General features: G+C 38.5%; 1 protein-coding gene across 6 annotated transcripts in view; it reads left to right on the top strand.

Annotated features, from left to right (window-relative positions):
- The window catches only part of LOC127842328 (swi5-dependent recombination DNA repair protein 1 homolog), a 144835-nt gene that overhangs the window by 101012 nt on the left and 22633 nt on the right, over positions 1-21190 (top strand). For 4 of the 6 annotated variants that reach the window (XM_052371777.1, XM_052371775.1, XM_052371773.1 and 1 more), the window contains one exon: positions 13639-13680. In XM_052371777.1, coding sequence (XP_052227737.1) covers positions 13654-13680 — 27 coding nt within the window. In that variant the 5' untranslated portion in view covers positions 13639-13653. Of the gene's footprint in view, positions 1-13638; positions 13681-14361; positions 14509-16706; positions 16866-21190 lie in introns of those variants that run through there. The other 2 variants (XM_052371778.1, XM_052371774.1) reach the window with 2 other exon arrangements.

The following is a 21190-nucleotide window of genomic DNA, read 5'->3' as shown; positions in this document are numbered from 1 at the left end:
ACATTCTATTGCCTGTAAAAAATAAGAACGTTTATATAAAGATAGGATAAGTTTAGCAGTCTTTTTAACCAGGTTTTCCGAAGGAAAAAACTGGTTATTAGATTGGCGAATGCGGGCGGGCTGGCTGGCTGGCGGGCTGGCTGGCGGGCTGGCGGAAAAAGCTTGTCCGGGCCATAACTATGTCGTTCATTGTCAGATTTTAAAATCATTTGGCACATTTTTTCACCATCATTGGACGGTGTGTCGCGCGAAATAATTACGTCTATATCTCCAAGGTCAAGGTCACACTGAGTTCAAAGGTCAAAAATGGCCATAAATGAGCTTGTCCGAGCCATAACTATGTCGTTCATTGTCAGATTTTAAAATCATTTGGCACATTTGTTCACCATCATTGGACGGTGTATCGCGCGAAATAATTACGTCGATATCTCCAAGGTCAAGGTCACACTTTGAGTTCAAAGGTAAAAAATAGCCATAAATGAGCTTGTCTGGGCTATAACTATGTCATTCATTATGATATTTTAAAATCATTTGGCACATTTGTTCACCATCATGGGACGGTGTGTTGCACAAAAGAATCACGTCAATATCTCCAATGTCAAGGTCGCCACGACTAAAAATAGATTTATTTTAAAACAAACTTACAAAGGGTGTTAATTTTGTTTGTTCATTTAAAAAGTTCAGTTTGAGTTGTCTCCCTTTATCAGATTTTTTTTCACAATGAAAACCTGGTTTTGTGACAATTTTGTCCCTTGTTTGAAACTATATTTCTGAATGTGGTTTCTGGTGCGTATCTAAGCAACCACTGACAAAACATGAATATATTAGTATGTGCATGCTGTTGTTTTAAAGGCTGCTCAACGTAAATTATCAGGAGAATAAAGATAATCATTCAAACTGCATGGACAATACATCATTCAGTTGTTTAATGTATTTGTGCTTTGTTTAAAATACTAAACATTAACAAAATAATGAAAAAAAAATAAATATATTTGTCAATAAAGATTTGATAGGCATTTGATAGGAATTATAACCATTAAGAAATAAAAGAACAACATTTAAGTCTTACCACGCAACTAAAAACTGCCCACCCGTATCCTTTGGCTTGAGCTACCCCACCAGAGAGGAACTTGGTGCTGCTCTGGAGCCATGGATTATTTTCTCTACGAATTATGAAAACAATATAATTTTCTACCATGCAAACCTTGCATCGCTTTTATAAAATGTTTTGCATATTTTGAACAATTTATAGTATACAAGTGTTTAAAATTATTATGTTATATACTGTAATGGTGAGCCAACAGATCGCACCAAAAAGAGTGCATCGCACCAATATCATATGGGCGTGGTAAGAGGTGCTTATTTCAAATATAATTAATTGAATACATATTCATAGCTTTAATTTTTGATTATGATTGATTACAACAGCATAAACCAGCACAACCCATTACATATGCGATATTAAAACTTTAAATTGTGTTCAAACTGACTGTTACATTGTCTAAATACGCCACCTTCTTAAAACAACCAGACTTATTACAATACTGATATTTGGTTTAGGGAAAAAGAATTGCGCGAAACGTCTGATTTTGGGGGGAAATTAGTAAGTTTTAAATAACCACTTTAACTTATTTTTTCTGTTTTAAAACAAATTCAAGGCAACAGATGATTAAATTGTGCAATATTTTCCACACTGGATCAGGTTTACTCATAAAATTAAATTTAAAAAAAAAACAAAAAAACCAACAACATGGTTTTGTGGATAATTTCTGTCAGAGGGGAAAACATTTTCTAGGGGAAAGGGATGAAATTCGGCGGGTCTTTATGAAGGAAATAAACCCCTCTAGATGGTTGACTGCATAACCTCGATACAAAAAGCAAAATCCCGCTCTTCAGATCTCGTTTATAAAGTACCTTGGTCAAGTTGGTGGTCTTATACAGGGTGTATGACTGTGTACATTCTTTTACTGATGCAAATAAATATTATATCCTGTTTTATTATATACTACATTTTTCGATCATTTGCAACCAAAAGTGATATATAGTCGGTCTGTCTTAACAGTTTACTATCTACAAGTGCAGTACAAAATAGATCCAGTAAGGATATGAAACGAATAATTTAAGTCATAAGAAATCTGCAAATTGCAATATCACACATAAATAATGTTTAATGTGTTTCTAACTCGTAATAATTTACTTGTATTAGTATTTACCTATTTTACCAAAGTGCCTGGTTGCGTTTCCGACGACATATCTTGTAGTCGAATTTTTTCAAACTGTTTTAAAGAAAACAAGGCAGCTTCAAGAGTATCGTGGTTGGTGTATTCCGCCATTGTTAAACCCAGATAAATATTATGACGTAATCGGGTTTCAAACCAAGGTTGTTTACGGACCGTATTACGTCAAAACTGAATACATTTTATACTTACTCTTGCATGTTTAATTTCTATTACATGAATCGCGATTTTAATAAAAATAAAAATACTTTAGTCGCAATTAAAGCAGTATAAGAATGCACATGCATAATGATTTCATTACGTATTTGATGCCATTAAGACGGTAATGGCACGTATTTGCGTTCACTCGATGCAGATTGTTAGAAATCCATTAGATGCATCTTGCAACTAATGCCGGGTAACATGTTTGTGTCAGCTTAGCGCAAATATATATGGAAAAATCACATACAATCCCTGATTGTAACTGTATAAGCGCCTAGTGAGTGCTGGTGTAACGCACGCAGATTAATAGGACTTTTAAGTTTTCCGTCGAATCTAAAATCCATATAAAACCTGTGAAATACAATGTGAAGGTTGTTGGCAAGCATACAGATTAAAAGGGTATCACAAGTTCTCCGTTGACATTAGATCTATATAAGAATCTGATAGGATGCGTTAAAACGCATGCAGATTTATAGGGGTTCATTGGTTGTCCGTCGCAAGTAAACCCATTTAAGAATTTGAGAAATGCCATGTGAATCTTGTCAAAACGCATTCAGATTTATAGGGCTTTATTATTTTTCTGTCGCAAATTAATCCCATATAAAAACCTGAGATATGCCCTGTAAACATGCAGCTTGTTTCAGGCTCCAGAAGTTATCCGTCTCATGAAACCAAAATCGGAACCTGCTCATACTTTTTGGACGCAGATGGTTAGGGACTCACTACGTATTTCATGCAATGAAGAGCTTAGAAGCACATGGGTTATAACACATATAAAACTGTCAATGTTGTCGAGACGCATACATTGATAGGGCTGCATTAGTTTTCCGCCGAAATTTACCGCATATTATTAAAATAAAAAGAACCTTCTAAGATTGTTTACATGTTGATGATTAGGTGTTCATATAGCATTTAATGAAATAAAGCCCTCATGAGCATTAGTTAAATTATATCTTTATGCCCCCCTTCGAAGAAGAGGGGGTATATTGCTTTGCTCATGTCGGTCTGTCGGTCGGTCAGTCTGTCGGTCCGTCCACCAGGTGGTTGTCAGACGATAACTCAAGAACGCTTGGGCCTAGGATCATGAAACTTCATAGGTACATTGATCATGACTCGCAAATTACCCCTATTGATTTTGAGGTCACTAGGTCAAAGGTCAAGGTCACGGTGAACAGAAATAATAAAATGGTTTTTGAATGATAACTCAAGAACGCATACGCCTAGGATCATGAAACTTCATGGGTAGATTGATCATGACTCGCAGATGACCCCTTTTGATTTTGAGATCACTAGGTCAAAGGTCAAGATCACGGTGACCCGAAATAGTAAAATGGTTTCCGGATGATAACTCAAGAATGCATACGCCTAGGATCATGAAACTTAATGGGTAGATTGATCATGACTCAAAGATGACCCCTATTGATTTTGAGGTCACTAGGTCAAAGGTCAAGGTCACGGTGACCCGAAATAGTAAAATGGTTTTCGGATGATAACTCAAGAACGCTTATGCCTAGGATCATGAAACTCGATAGGTAGATTGATCAGGACTCGCAGATGACCCCTATTGATTTTGAGGTCACAAGGTCAAAGGTCAAGGTCACGGTGACCCGAAATAGTAAAATGATTTTCGGATGATAACTCAAGAACGCTTTTGCCAAGGATCATGACACTTCATAGGTAGATTGATAATGACTCGCAGATGACCCCTATTGATTTTCAGGTCACTAGGTCAAAGGTCAAGGTCACGGTGACCCAAAATAGTAAAATGGTTTCCGGATGATGACTCAATAACGCTTATGCCTAGGATCATGAAACTTGATAGGTAGATTGATCATGACTCGCAGTTGACCCCTATTGATTTTCAGGTCACTATATCAAAGGTCAAGGTCAAAGTGACCCAAAATAGTAAAATGGTTTCCGGATGATAACTCAAGAACGCTTATGGCTACGATCATGAAACTTCATAGGTACATTGATCATGACTCGCAGATGACCCTATTGATTTTCAGGTCACTAGGTCAAAGGTCAAGGTCACAGTGACAAAAAACATATTCGCACAATGGCTGTCACTACAACGTAGAGCCCATATGGGGGGCATGCATGTTTTACAAACAGCCCTTGTTTATTTATAGCATAGAGACCGTATTAGAATACGTGAAGATTTTTAGGGCTTCATTGGTTCTCAACACATACAGATTGATAGTGCTGCATTAGATTTCCGTCGAAATTTACCACATATCATGCGTAGATGATTAGGTGTTCATATCACATTTAATGAAATAAAGTCCTCATAAAGCATAAGTTAAATAATATCTTTTAAATATAGCATAGAGACCTTATTACCATACGTGCAGATTTTTAGGGCTTCATTGGTTCTCAATCGCAATTTTACAACATATTGAAACATGTGAAGATTGTACGGATGTAGTTAAATATAGTTAATAACATAAACATCCTACAATAAACAGACAAATAATGTTTATTAATTTTTTATTAAATAAAATTCATACAATTAATAGTTGTAATCGGCATCTAGATCTGTTCAGGAGCATATACCTGCATACAAACTGAAAATACTCAATTTCTGATGACGCATACACACTGGGATATACACTCAACAACAGTCTGCTCTATACGATAGGTTTTGCACGTCTGCACATAACATCAACCGTCCGAAATCGGCCATTTCCGAAAAAATGTGTCAATATATTTTTATGCTGTGAAAATAGCAAATCAATTTGGTGTTGTCAACTATCTGTTACCCTGGTTTATTATCCCCCGCCAGAGGCGGAGGGATATTGTTTTGACGTTGTCCGTCCGGCTGTCCGGCCGTCCGTCCATCCGTATGGCACTTTTGTGTCCGGAGCCATATCTTGGAAGTTCTTTGGTGGATTTCATTTAAACTTGGTATGAGTATATATATGCATAAGAGGATGATGCACGCCAAATGGCATTGTACACCATCTGTTAAAAACAGACTTATGGCCCTTTGTATCTTGAAAAAATGCTTTTTAGTGTCCGGAGCCATATCTTGGAAGTTCTTTGGCGGATTTCATTGAAACTTGGTATGAGTATATATATGCATAAGAGGATGATGCACGCCAAATGGCATTGTACACCATCTGTTAAAAACAGACTTATGGCCCTTTGTATCTTGAAAAAATGCTTTTTACTATAGGCACTTTTGTGTCTGGAGCCATATCTTGGAAGTGCTTTGGCGGATTTCATTTAAACTTGGTATGAGTATATATATGCATAAGAGGATGATGCACGCCAAATGGCATTGTACACCATCTGTTAAAAACAGACTTATGGCCCTTTGTATCTTGAAAAAATGCTTTTTACTATAGGCATTTTTGTGTCCGGAGCCATATCTTGGAAGCGCTTTGCGGAAATGAAGTATGATTTACAAAGTGAATACATGTGACTAATCATGTTAACAAATTGACACCAATGATTCCCGTACCCAATGATAAATGATTAACCATCAAAACATTTCGGGGTATGTCATGGCAGATGTTGTGTTCACTCTGCAACACTCTGAAAATTGAGCGTATGTAAACGTTGAATGTTTTTGTGGAAAACGCACGACTTATTAATTCACCAAAATAAATTGTGAAGGCTTAAGAACCTTCCTTTGTCTTAGTTTTGTGTTATTGTCCTCCCTCCGTCCATCTATCATTATGTTCATCCGTCCAATTTGCATCCATCCTCAAACAAAGCATATGTTGCGGGGGATACCTTGGGCCTTTCAGGCCCTATTGTTGATCGGGATGTGTTATAGTGCTGTTGTTATGACAGTTGCATAATAAATATCTCTGTCTATTGTTTATATTACCATTGATTGTTACCGATTCACACGTGCCCCTTGCTGAAGACTTTGTTAGACTTTATGATCTCTATACTAGGCCATTGCACTAGGACAGCAAGTTGCACACTCAAATAGTCGATCCACCGGTTAACAATGTCACTACACTGTGATTTCGACAAACAGAATCAAAAAGCCAAATCTTCAATCAGAAGTCCTAAGCGCAGTCTCATTAATACCATGAAGAACTCATTTATCACTGACAAGCTGAGCAGTCAACCTCCTTGATTTGTAGTGTAGCTAAGTTTCCCTTGTGAGGTCTGTTCTTCTGCATTGTCTTTAAACACAGCTTGAAAATATTCATTACTGGGTATACCTGTAGTATATAAGCACAACTGTTCATCGTTGTCTTTAACATCATAGTAGGTTAGCAACGGCAAGGAACACTGAATGCCAACTTCATATGTGTGTGTTTTCGTCTATGTAGAACTGGTTGTGTACTTTTTGACAGGATTGGTCTCTGTTTGTGTGCTTCCATACCTCACATCTGATTCTGCCTGAACATAACCGGCCTTGAAAAAATATTATCAATTTATAAGTAATAAATCATTTGTCAAGTAAGTCTATAAAATATAATAAGCAGGAGCTCATAAATGATGATAAGCCATTGACACCTTCTAGTCAAAATTTAAGTTGATAACCTGTGTTAATTTTTAAATGTATTGAGTTGTGTTCTTATAAAGTATTTATGTTCAATCAGCAACTTTTTTTCGGCAAGTGGTATAGGGTCAGATGGCATGCATGGTCAAGAATTCAATTGTCTCCAGTGTTTTTTAAGGCGTGTTGACAGTAGGTGTTGTTTTGACTTGTATAGCTATGTTAATATTTTCATCAACAGATTCATCAAGATTTGTTTCTTCAACCCTTTCACCACTAACTGTCATTCTCTCTCCTTTGGCAAGTGGTTTAGGGTCAGATGGCATGGTCAAGAGTTCAGTTGTCTCCAGTTTTTTTCAGGCCTGCTGATAGAAGGTGTTGTTTTGACCTGAGAAGTAGCTACGTTAATGTTTCCATCGACAGATTCATCAAGAAAGGGTTTTACATTATTTAACGCAACGGATGTTTTTAGAATGACACCATTAAATGTCTTTAGTTTTGCAACCCCGCCTTTAATATCATCAGCTATGAATGTGTAGTTTGTTCCAAGGTCCCCTTTTGCCTTGCGTCCTGCCCTGGAGGCGTTGAATTTCAAGACTTTGTCTCCTATTTAGACAGTTGTGTACGGTCTTTTCTTCAAATTTGTTTTCTTGAAATCTCTTTGTTGTTTCTTTCTTGCCTCTTTGCAGTTTATTTCAACTTCAGATGATATCTGCTGGCCTGTAATTTGTCTTTTTGCAACATTTTCTTCAACAATTTTCTCATTTGGCAACACTCCAATTATCTCTTACAAAGGTAAAAAATGGCCATAAATGAGCTTGTCTGGGCCATAACTATGTTGTTCATTGTGTAATTGTGAAATCATTTAGGACATTTGTTCACTATCATTTAAGGTGTGTCGGAAGCAGAATTACGTCAATATCTCCAAGGTCAAGGTCACACTTTGAGTTCAAAGGCCAAAATAGCCATAAGTGAGCTTGCCCGGGCCATAACTATGTCATTCATGGTGAGATTTTAAAATGACTGTACATTAAGTTTATTAACAGTCATTGGAGGGCGTGTCATGCGAAAGAATTCAAGAGTTCAAACATCAAAATGGCCATAAATGATAATTGCATAATAATTTTTTTAAATCGCCATGAATTAGATTCTCTTGTTTAACAAATGAAAGACTAGCTGTACTGTACCTGTTATTAGATGGTCGCTTAGCGACCGTCTAAGGTGGTTAGTCTAAAATTCAGGTCGATACGCCTTAGCTACTAGGAGCCCAATACCCGCTTACTACACGTATCCGCGCGAGAAAGAGTTGTATAATTTATGCAAGAGGTTTGAGTTCTCCAATTATATTCATTCACATATGGAAACATGATATTAATATCGTGTTAAATGCAATAGTTTCGAACGGTGCTTTTATAGAAAAGAATCCATAAACAATGATCATATTGTACGTGTCGCGGAGGAGATTGTTTATGAATGAATAAAATAGTCTACTTTCTGCAGCGTCTTCATGACGTAGGCTGTCCATTCATAATATGAGGCTATTAATAGATGCGCCTGTCGATAAACAAAGGAAAGTCCACGGGCGACATACACCTCAATGACGTAGTACAGGTCATTTGTCAATTATTGAGGCTATTAATAGATTCGGGAAAAAGTTAACGCTTATTTATATTCTCAAATTATAAAACGTTGAACATAAGTTCAACAATAACTTCAGCGATACGATTGACAAAAGCAAAAAAATGTTTCATAATCGCTAAACCCGAATATAACAAACAATTTATAATAATAATACGAATGACCTGTTTCGTAACCTCGCTCATGCTACTACAGCGGGTATATCTGGAAAATGTTCTTTGGTTCTCAACAGATAGTGGCGATCTTTTGTATTTACGGGTGCAATAGTAGAAGGTTAGTAGAAGGTTTAGCTTGCTTATATTCACAGTTCTCAATACATAGACAGTTGGATATGAGTTCATCAATTACTACAGGCATACTATAGGCAACCTCGAAAATGCTTTATAATCGCTAAAACCGAAAACAACTAAATATACTATATTAAATATATTTATAACAATAAATATCTTTTAAAAATGTAGTTGGCGTATACGCTGACTTTGAAATAAAGTTTGCAAGTCACTTTTCTAAATAAATAAATACAATTAAACAAAAGTTAAACTATTGTGTTGTGTTTATCACTTGTAAGTTGCATATTCACTGCATGAAATGTGTGGTACCATGTCAAACCACACATTAGTGTGAGTAGATAAAAAATATACTACGGGAGAGCACTTTATATGTGTCCTCATATGCCTTGTTATGAGTATCTTTCTTCACTATCGAAATATATCGTATGTTGATATTTGATTTAAACGCAGTTTTCTTTCGACACATTTAAATCACATGTCAATGCGCCGTCATGCGAAAATGGGTCTTATGCGTTTCGGCAAGCGTTTGTTAAACCCAACATGTGCTTTTGCGCAGTCAGGCCATAGGCGATGCTGTTCGCTATAAAATCACTCAATATGTTATGTTTCTCCTTACCAGAAGGAGAGATATATATAGCTGAGCGGGCTATTTATATGATGGGCGCATATGGAATAAGACCCATTTTCGCATGACGAGGGTCATTACAAATCTCATTGCGAATTAAAAATGCCACATTTCAGAACAATGCTTTTTGATACAAAATTGAATTCAAAATAGCAAACTTGTTAATAATGGCAGCCTATCCACACATTAAGGAATGATTTCTAGACGTGCAGACCAAGTACGGCAAACATTGTGGTATGATAATTAAACGATTTTCTCTTATCGTGACACTATACTATTTTGCTAATGATTGTTTTCTCATCTTGGAGGCGAAAGTGAAATTCTGCGAGATGGATCGTAACGCGTAATTGTAACAGGGTGACAATTTGTGTCGTTTGAGCATACAGAGAGTAGTCCGGAATTCCTTACACTGACCAGTGCTACATCCTTTGAATTGAGCACATACGCAGTGATGTAGAAAAAATTCAGAGGTTGTATCTCGAATCAGCTTATTAAATATTCGAAAATATTCATGCGTGTCTGTTGGCGTCATATAAAAGTCACTAAGATGAAAACTGAGTAAAACAGCTATGCCTAAATGCGCATTAGTGCTCTATACCTATGTTTATGTCAGCGTTGTTGACACCGTGTGAACTGCTCGGGTTACAAGTAAAGCATAAACAGCAATGTTTATATACTTTTATTCCTCCATATACAAGATACGAAGATTATTGTATATTTATGCCCCCCTTCGAAGAAGAGGGGGTATATTGCTTTGCTCATGTCGGTCGGTCGGTCCGTCCTTCCTTCCACCAGGTGGTTGTCAGATGATAACTCAAGAACGCTTGGGCCTAGGATCATGAAACTTCATAGGTACATTGATCATGACTTGCAGATGACCCCTATTGATTTTGAGGTCACTAGGTCAAAGGTCAAGGTCACGGTGACCCGAAATAGTAAAATGGTTTCCGGATGATAACTCAAGAACGCATACGCCTAGGATCATGAAACTTCATGGGTAGGCTTATCATGACTCACAGATGACCCCTATTGATTTTGAGGTCATTAGGTCAAAGGTCAAGGTCACGGTGACCCAAAATAGTAAAATGGTTTCCAGATGATAACTCAAGAACGGATACGCCTAGGATCATGAAACTTCATGGGTAGATTGATCATGACTCGCAGATGACCCCTATTGATTTTGAGGTCACTAGGTCAAAGGTCAAGGTCACGGTGACCCGAAATAGTAAAATGATTTTCGGATGATAATTCAAGAACGCTTATGCCTAGGATCATGAAACTTCATAGGTAGATTGATCATGACTCGCAGATGACCCCTATTGATTTTCAGGTCACTAGGTCAAAGGTCAAGGTCACGGTGACCCGAAATAGTAAAATGATTTTCGTATGATAACTCAAGAACGCATATGCCTAGGATCATGAAACTTCATAGGTAGATTGATCATGACTCGCAGATGACCCCTATTGATTTTCAGGTCACAAGGTCAAGGTCACAGTGACCCGAAATAGTAAAATGATTTTTGGATGATAACTCAAGAACGCTTTTGCCTAGGATCATGACACTTCATAGGTACATTGATCTTGACTCGCAGATGACCCCTATTGATTTCAGGTCACTAGGTCAAAGGTCAAGGTCACAGTGACAAAAAACGTATTCACACAATGGCTGCCAGTACAACGGACAGCCCATATGGGGGGGCATGCATGTTTTACAAACAGCCCTTGTTTGAATTTTTATATGGTGTTAAAAATAAAAAGTTTTGTACACGAAACTTTCATTATGAATTTATATTCTTGGTTTGGTGAGATAGTTATTTGATATTAGAAAAAATATTCCTTTAATATGATGGTGACTGCAAACTTTCTTTATATTAAGTTCTCATTACCATTATCGTCATACTTTCTATGCTTTCAGAATGTCCAAAAAGCATGTTGTTTTTATTTTGTCTAAGTTATTTCTATGAAATAATAAGGATGATAAAAGTGCACTCAAAACTCAACCATGCGCTATGACACACACTTTATAAAGTTGAATGGCGTGTGTTCATTTTAAACTAGTGATTGATTTTTAAAAAATGAATTGCATGTTAAATTATGCTATAGCGAACATCTTCAGTGCCTTCAGCGCTTTGATCATAGAAGGCCTGCACACTGATATTATATATAAGTGCTTGCTGGAGTCAGTTTTGTTGTTGATAATCGCCTTGTGAATATATTTTTATGCTCCCCAAAAAAATTTGGGGGGGAGCATATAGTCACCGCCTGCACACTGATATTATATATAAGTGCTTGCTGGAGTCAGTTTTGTTGTTGATAATCGCCTTGTGAATATATTTTTATGCTCCCCAAAAAAATTTGGGGGGGAGCATATAGTCACCGCTTTGTGTGTCCGTCAGTGTGTCCGTCCGTGCACAATTTTTGTCCGTGCTTTTTCTCAGCAATTAATGACCGGAATTCAATGAAACTTTATGGGAAGCTTTTCTACCAAGAGGAGATTTGCATATTATCAGCCGGTTCTTGTTGGATGATTTTTCACAGAGTTATGGCCCTTTGAAATTTTCCATTAACTGTACATGTAGTGCAATTCTTGTCCGGGCTATTTCTCAGCAACTAATGACCGGAATTTAATAAAACATTATGGTAAACTTCACTACCAAGAGGAGATGTGCATATTATCAGCGGGTTCTGGTCGGATGATTTTTTACAGAGTTATGGCCCTTTGAAATTTTCTATTCCCTTTTGAAATTTTCTTTTAACTGTACATATAGTGCAATTCTTGTCCCGGCTATTTCTCAGCAACTAATGACCGGAATTCAATGAAACTTTATGGGAAGCTTCACTACGAAGAAGAGATGTGCATAGTATAAGCGGGTTCTGGCCGGATGATTTTTCACTGAGTTATTGCCCTTTGAAATTTTCTATAAATTTTTTTCTTGTCCCCTCAACTACTGTGCCCTCAAGACGTTTCCTTTTATCTGAATATAAAGTACAATATTGTGACAAAAAAAAACGTTGGGGAGCATCACCCTTCTCCGATGGTTTCTTGTTCCTTGCAGAAATGTAAGTCACAAATCGTCGCTGTCGTTCTCAAACCTCATAGCTCCAAAATTTTCAAAATATTTTTTTCGTCTTTTCCGAATATATTAAGTCTGGCGCGTGTTTTGTGCTATATCTCGTAGCTCTACGCCAATCAGAGCCCTTGAAAAAGCCACGTGACGAAATGTTGTAGAATGATTGTTGGCTTTTTTCCAGGCGAAAAGTCGTAGCGACGCCATTTCACCTATAGGTACGTCGTTTCGTTTGGACAAATTTGACAAAAACGTTTTTATAATTTTTTTTATTTGCAACTACGAGGTTTCCTATCAGGACGAATTGTCATACCTCATAAAAATGACAAAACTGTGGTGACAAAATATCGTAGCTACCATGTCTGACTGTCAGTATGACTTATCAGTATGACTTACGCGTCTACGGCTTATACCGTATTTTGCAGCTTCATTTGTTTGGTATTTTTACAGAATTTTAATTTCTAAAACATCGTTATAAAAAAATGAGACGGTTTTTTCTCTCTCCTGAAAAGTTGGCATTTTGTAGCTACAAGGTTTGAGAACGACAGCGACGAAATGTATTGCCTATAACATTCCATTTTCAGCTTGTCAGATGTCTTGTGACTGCTATGTCTCAAATAATTCCTAACATCCTTTATAGAACTTGTTGGCAAGTATTGTGGTTCGCTTGTCCAACCACACCAAATATTTTCAATAGCTGGAATACCGTCAATATTCTCTGTACATTTAGGCACATTACAACTGGATGTTTCGCACTCGGTTAAACCAAACTCACGCCTGTGAACTTCTCATGCTCGAATTGTCAGCTCATGTTTTTTACCTGACACTTTCTGTTGCTTATTTCGGAAATAAGTTCGCGCTCTTGAACCGGATATAAACAATACCTACCCGCAGGAGAGACAATCTACTTCGGCTCTATGTTTTGAAAAGACAGAAGTATCCGTGAAATTTCAAAAACACCAGTTCTTAGTTTCATCTTGGAAGTAGCATTGGCTCCTTTATTAATGCATCGTAAAAAGCCAGTGATTTTTGACCATTTATAAACAAGTTAAATGATTAAGTAAAGTTTATATTTTTTGTAGTTAAGTCTTGTATTTTAATTTTGACATTTCAGGTGTCAAAAGTATACATGGCAACAACACCAACAGCAAGCAAAGTATGTATTATTTGTTTGTAATTGACAATATTTCACAACACATGCAAAGGTAGTAGTTTGCCTATGAAATATGTAAATCTATACAATTTTGTGATAGTGATCAGTATATGTTGAAAGGATGCAAATTATACTTCATAATGATTACAGGCTTGTGGAGCATTATCAAAGTGCTGAGTGCACATGGCATAACTTTTTTCTCTCAATTTTTATGGAGTTTGTGCCCTTTGGTAATTTTTTATACCTGATCATACCTCCATTAATATTGAAGAAAACCGCATAAATATATTGAGAGCACAATGCACAGTACAAGGACCATGACCTATTCTAAAAAAGCCCCAAAAACAGTCAAAATTAATGAATATTTTGTAAAATATTTATTAAAATAAAATAAAGTTAACATGTAAGGGCACTTGGTTTTTTGTTTTTATTGAAGAAGAAGAAAGTCTGTATCTGTTTTGTTGATTCAATTGACCATTGATTTACCATCTTTTAACAATCAATTAACAGAATGAACCGAAATTACCAAATATGATTGCTAAAGAATGATTGTTCATAATTAAGAGAAAATATAATCTAGTTAGTTCCAATCATAGATTAACTAGTCTTATGTAGGAACTCTAGCCATATTCTAAGCTACTTGCATCCGAGAAATGATGGAGTTCAATCACGGTGTCGTTGCAGAACTTGTAAGGACTCAGACATCTAGGACTTTGTACACAATCCAACTCAAGAAGGTTCTTTATCCTGTTGTTCCATTCATGATAATCTGGGAGTTGGTCATCCCAACCTACACCTTTTTGGCACATGTGCTGCAGGATTTTCTTTCCAGTAAGTATAATTTGGGACAGTAATCCTAGAGGGTCAAAGATTGCTGCTACCACTGACAACATGTTTCTTCGCGTTCTTGGAGCTGTGTCACTTAAATTCTTGCTACCTACATTTTGTGACTGTAATGTTCTGCTTATACAAAACTTAGACATGTCTCATTCAATATTCCATAAGATGCCAAGCGCTCGTTCAACTGGTAGGTTTTCAAGCGTCAAGTCTAGGTTTTTTTACATCTGCTCTCTCTGATGCAGGATAAGATTCAATGATGGTTCTTCTGTTCGATGCAAACTTATGTAGGCGTATACCTCCACTGTTGCAAATTGCCTGTGCATCCTTTACTAGATATATGGCTTCAGTTTCACTTTTGACGCTTGAACATCATCAACAGAGAAATCATTCTGAGCAAATGCTGAAGCTTCAGGAAGTTCTTCTTCTTTCTGCATCACTAGGTGTTTAAAGCCATAGTTTGCACAAGCTGGGGAAGAGGCCTTGCCAAATAAGTGCATCTTCATCCGGTATTATTTGGGTTCTGAGTTCAGGTCACCGTTCTCCCACCATTAAAACCTTAAAAAGTCTTTTGTCTGGTTCAGAAACAAAGAATAGGTGTAACATTTTCTTAATGTCACACATAACTGCCACAAGAATGTTTTTGAATCTAACAAGTACACCTGCTAAGCCATTGGTGAGATCTGGTTCACTTAGAAGATGCTCGTTGAGGGATTTATTTTGGTATCTGGCCGAAAAGTTGGAGACAGTTGTAGCTTTCCCAGTTTCTTCAGGTGAAAGACTTCATGATGTGGTATGTACCATTGGCATTTCGACTCCAGTGCTTCTGCTGCTTCATGCCTCTGCATCACCACGTTGGATCATTTTGCTCATAAATACCTTGTTGTTTTTTAGCTCACCTGATTGCTCAGGTGAGCTTTTGTGACCAGTCTTTGTCCTTCGTCTGTCCACATTTGTTCGTAAACACTCTAGAGGCCACATTTATTGTCCGATCTTCATGAAACTTGGTCAGAAGCTTTGTCCCAATCAAATCTAGGTCGAGTTTGAAATGGGTCGTGCCGGATCAAAAACTAGGTCACTAGGTCAAAACAAAGAAAAAACTTGTAAACACTGTAGAACCAGGGGGGGGGGGGGGGGGGTGCAGTTTTCTTATATTTATATAGTAAAAAAGCTTGTGAATACTTTAGAAGTCAAATTTTTTGCCCAATCATAATGAAACTTGGTGAAAAGATTGGTTTTATATATATCTCAGATGAGTTCGCAAATGGTCCCGATCGGTAAAAAAACATGGATCATGAAACATGCCAGGGGTGTGGGGCAGTTTTCCATATGTGACTAGAGAGAAACCTTGTGATGGAACACTATAGAAGTCACATTTTTTGCCTTATCATCTTGAAACTTAGTCAATACATTGGTTTTATTGATTTCTTGGAAAAGTTGGAAAATGGCTCAGATCGGTGAAACACACATTTTAGCTCACCTGATTGCTTTGGTGAGGTTTTAGGATTGGTCTTTGTCCGCCGTCCGCCCGTCCACATTTGATTTTTAAACACTCTAGCATTCACATTTCCCAAGCATTCTTTATCAAAGTTGCTGAAAGATCTCAGTCAAGTTTGATAATGAGCAAAATCACATCATTAATGCCATAATTATTGCCCTTAGATTGTCCAAATTTTCATTATATTGTACAAAATCCTTGTAAACACTCTAGAGGTCACAATTGTGTTTCAGATTTTATGAATCTTGGTCATAATATTTATTTTTGTAAGCAAAATTTGATGTTTGTTAAGGGGGATAAACTCAAAATATAGGTCACCAGGTCAAATCTTACAAAAACAAAAACACTCCATACGCCAGAGATTTGGTTCAATAATGATGAAACTTGACCAGGATGTTTGTCTGGACAATATCTAGGTCAAGTTTGACGTTTGGTAAAGATTGAATGAACCGACTCCTCTCAGGTGAGCAAACTAGGACCATCTTGGTCCTCTTTGTTTCATGGTACTCGTCATCTCTGCTTAGTTTTCTTTTAAGGTGTGACAACCATATAACAGCTAAGCTTCTGTTATTTGGCAATATAGTCCTTTCCTTAAATGGAAGTGTCATATCTAGGTGTTTATCTTCAGGTTGCAGCACATTATCCTTCATTATGTTGAAAGGTTGTGTCACCTTGGGAAACCTTAGGTCATGAGTTAAGTCAAGTGCAAAGCCCGATTTTAACACCTTAATGGCATCATGTTGAGATAAAGGGGGCAGCTCGCTGATCTGCACACGGTGGCATGTTGTACTATGACAGAAACTCAAAACTCGACAGGTGGTTACAATACTCAACAATGCTCCAGCCCAACTTGGTAAGTACTGTGTAAGGTTGTGTCTCCTTTTTTTGAAATAAACCAACATCACATGACTGTGGAGATGCAACATTGTCCGCAATGTACGTCTTTCAGGTTAGGCCACTATTACGTTGTTTTACGGGTTGGATTGTGCGATCGGTCCACTGGAATGAAATCCCTAGTGTATGCGTTGTTTATTTTCAATGTTTTTTTTGGATTGAAACTCTCGTACACTGAGCCCTGTACATGGGTGAAAGTTGAATATTCCCAAAATACTGAAAATAAAATCTGGGGACCGATAGGGCCCCCGGTGGGTCCAGGTGCCCTGGCCAGGTTCTCCTGCATTTTAGCTTATTTGTAACAAAGAAATCACTTCTCCTGAGCTTAAAGACACCTGTATTTTGAAGTGATTCAAAACAAAAAGAGTTAGTTTGGCTAGTAATTATATCACAATCTATTTCTTAAAAATTTCATGTAGATAAAAGGCAAAATCTCTAAGATAACACTAAACTTCCTTAACTATATACAATCATACAGGTCAGTAGGTCAAAGGCCAAGATCACGGTGACCCAAAGCAGTAAAATGGTTTCCGGATGATAACTCAAGAACACTTATGCCTAGGATCATGAAACTTCATAGATACATTGATCATGACTCGCAGATAACCCCTATTGATTTTCAGGTCACTAGGTCAAAGGTCAAGGTCACAATGACCCGAAATAGTAAAATGGTTTCCAGATGATAACTCAAGAACGCTTAGGCCTAGGATCATGAAACTTCATAGGTACATTGATCATGACTCGCAGATGACCCCTATTGATTTTTAGGTCACTAGGTCAAAGGTCAAGGTCACAGTGACTCGAAATAGTAAAATGGTTTCCTGATGGTATGATTGTTAAGGGGCATCTGCAGCATCTTCTTGGCAGCCATGACATACCCAGTTCTTTGATGGCTATAGAATTTCGTGACCCAATGTTGACAGGACTTGTCCAGTCGAGCTTTGTTCATGTCAACATGGGCAAACTTCCCCACACCCAAGTCTCTGTCATCCTTCTGAATGTCCCGGTCAGTAACGTCTAGTTTCACCAACTTACTGTAAAAACGCAGTCATAAGTCTACCCGCACATAAGTCGGGGGTATAAATTGGTAGCAAAATTGGAGATTTTGAATATGTCAACATCATAAGTCGAGTCAGAAATTTTCCATTTACAAATTTCATAAACGGACGCCATTTTAAATGTACATGAAGTTACGGTAGTATTCTATACATTGCACATGACGTCACTATGGAACTGTTAAACATAGACAAAGCCAACACATGTATTCTAAACTTCGTTTAATATAATCAATATGATTTATTGTGGAAATGGAAAATAATATTCAACAACATAGAAAACTTTAAACGAAAAGAACTTGTGTACATTGTAATATACATGACACATTTAATGGGCAGATAAATGTTACCTTCGAACCACATTAAAATCCCTTGAAACTTGAGTCACTGTCGCTATTGAAAAGAGCTGCGCCCTGCTCTTTACTTAATTGATCACAATACACATCGTCAGCATCACTCTCACACACTGACACCTCGGCTTTCTCGGATGATGGACCGCTCGTCGTGAGTTCCTCATATAGGGCATCATCCTCTGATTCATCAATGCTGTTTGATATTCTGCACTTCAGGAATGAGGTGATGACCGCACGCTGTGGTATACCCTTCCATACCGCTGGCACCCACTCACAAACTGTTGCTGGCCCTGGCCGCTTCAGGTTTCCGTCTTTTGTCAGGTCACGCGGGCCGTCGAGCATCCAGGTATTCCACTGCTGGCGCACACAGACCTTGAACGGCTTGTTCAGACAAACATCCAGGGGCTGTAACACTGACGTGCACCCTCCAGGTATCACAGCCTGGCGGGTGCGCAGCTCAGCAAGAGGTCGCTTACAGCAATCCATCAGGTGGAAAGAAACGTCCCACACGAGCAACGACCGTTTCTTAAGTAATCCACCCGGTCACTTGCTCCACACGTTGCTCAGCCCAAGCTCCAAAACAACCTTGTCCACCCATCCTTTCTCCTGGACATAGACATACATCCCAGGAGGGAACTTCTCTTTCGGGACAGTTTTCCTCTTGTTAAGCACTGCAGGTGGCAATTTCGTCCTGTCAGCAATGCAGGCAAGAATCACCGTAAAGTGACTCTTCTCAGAGCCAGTGGTCCTGATTGATATAATTTTCTCGCCGATCGGGTTCAACATGTTTGAACCTGGCATGTCGAAGCACATCGGCATCTCATGCATATTCCGAATCTGAGACAACTCAAAGTTAAACTCCTTCCTCTCCTTAAGCACGAAGTTGTTGAAGGAGTCCACCTTCAAATCCACATCTCCAGGCACTCTGGGCCATGTGAGTCCTTTGGCGCAGTGTCAGGCCGAACCGATTCATGAAAGGGTACACCAACCTGCCGATGCCTTGAACACCAAAATGTCAATGTCGTATTTCGATTCCTTCGCCATCACCTGCGCCTTAAGTCTGATGGCATTGCGAGAAACAGCAAACCCACATTGCCGCTGATCTACCAAATAAAGGCTTAAAGAAAACGAGGACGGAGATCGCATCTTAGGAGGAGCTGGAAGCGAAGCTTCACAAGTGGATACTGAACCTTGCCACCAATGGCTATATAGTTACACTGCCAGGGATCTGTCTGCATGGGCTAGTACTCGCCAAGGAGTTGGAGTACGCTGACTTCAAAGCCTCGAATGGCTGGTGCACTAACTTATGACGCGAAGTGGAATGTGCGTGCATCAGCAGACGCATATCGCACAGAAATTGCCCGCGGACGTTGAGTACAAAGTCTAGGCGTTTCAGAAGTTCCTGTTGGATATAAGGAAATCACATTCTTTCGACCTGGGGTCCATAGAGAACATGGATGAAACCCCCATTTTCTTCGACATGCCCGGGAATAGAACGGTTGATGTAAAGGGGGCAAAGACGGTGTCCGTTAAGACTAGTGGCTCTGAAAAGTCACACTTCACCGTTATATTGGCCTGCCAAAAGGATAGCTGGACGAGTCCGTATTGATGGACTGGTTGTGCGATGTGTGGTTTCAGCGCTTAGGTGCCCTTCTTAACCACAAGTCAATACTGGTGTGGGACATGTTCCGGGCCCACCTTTTGGACACCGTACCGTAAAGGACCGCCTAAAGTGAAACCGGACGTACCTGGCGGTCATTTCAGGAGGGTGTACCTCAGTTCTTCAGCCCCTTGACGTTTGCCTCAATAAACCGTTTTAGGGAAATATGAGGACCCAATGTAATGGATGGTTTCCGGCACGAAACAGTTGACGAAGGCCGGCAACCTGAAATAAACGGACCTTGCCACGGTGTGCCAGTGGGTGATTGATTCCTGGGATGCCATACCGGCGGCAATGGTAATAAAGGCATTCTTGAAGTGAGGAATTTCAAACAGCCTGGATGGCACGCAAGATGATGGACTGTGGGCAGAGTTTGTGAGTAGAAAGGCAGATGGTTGCCAGAGTGAGATTGTTGAGAGTGAGTTGGGTGAATGTGAGGACCCTGTTGGAGTGTATGAAGACTGCCTGAACGAGCGAGAGTTTCTGGAGCTGTTTGGGAGCGAGGATGACGAAGAGGAATTTGAGGGATATTAGGTTGATTATGAGTATGTTATGTTGCAAAAATGAAAAGAATAATCTACAAATATAATCAATATAAAACAAATTATGTCTTCTGTTGTTCTTGTTGTAGTTGCGTTGTTCACTCTGAGCTGTACGTGGTCGGTCAGTAATTAGGAACAAATAGTACATCGAGTACTAGTTCCTGAAAAAAAGAATATAATATATTAATATACATATACACTCGGTATTGAAAATAGGATGACGTGAATCAGGGAAGGAATCCGATAACGAGCTTACTTGGTGTATTGTACTTACTAACAAAATGGCCGATCAACAAATTTTGACTATTGAAATTTTACCATTTTTGTCCTTAAAAAATTGCCCCGTCTTATTAGCAAGGCCACGCAAAATACAGCGGATCTGGGACCTAAAGTGGGGGCCCCGTCTTACAGTCAATCCGTTTTATAATCGAAGAAATACAGTACTACACTAATGTTCAAGTCCATCTCCAAAGCGTCATATGGACTGATCCGCACAACACGCTGTTTCTGTTTGCCAGGTCCACTCACAATTGTGTCCTTCATCTTACGCCAATCACGCACCAGTTTTTCATTTATACCAAACTCACGTTCAGAAGCACTATTTTTATTTAAATTCTCCGCAAACTCTATCACACTTATTTTAAACGCATTGTCTTAAGCCTGGCGTTTGCATT

This window comes from Dreissena polymorpha, chromosome 8 (genome assembly GCF_020536995.1).
Source record: "Dreissena polymorpha isolate Duluth1 chromosome 8, UMN_Dpol_1.0, whole genome shotgun sequence".
NCBI lineage: Eukaryota > Metazoa > Mollusca > Bivalvia > Myida > Dreissenidae > Dreissena > Dreissena polymorpha.
Note: the sequence above shows the minus strand (reverse complement) of the source record. Positions and strands in the feature narration are given on the sequence as shown.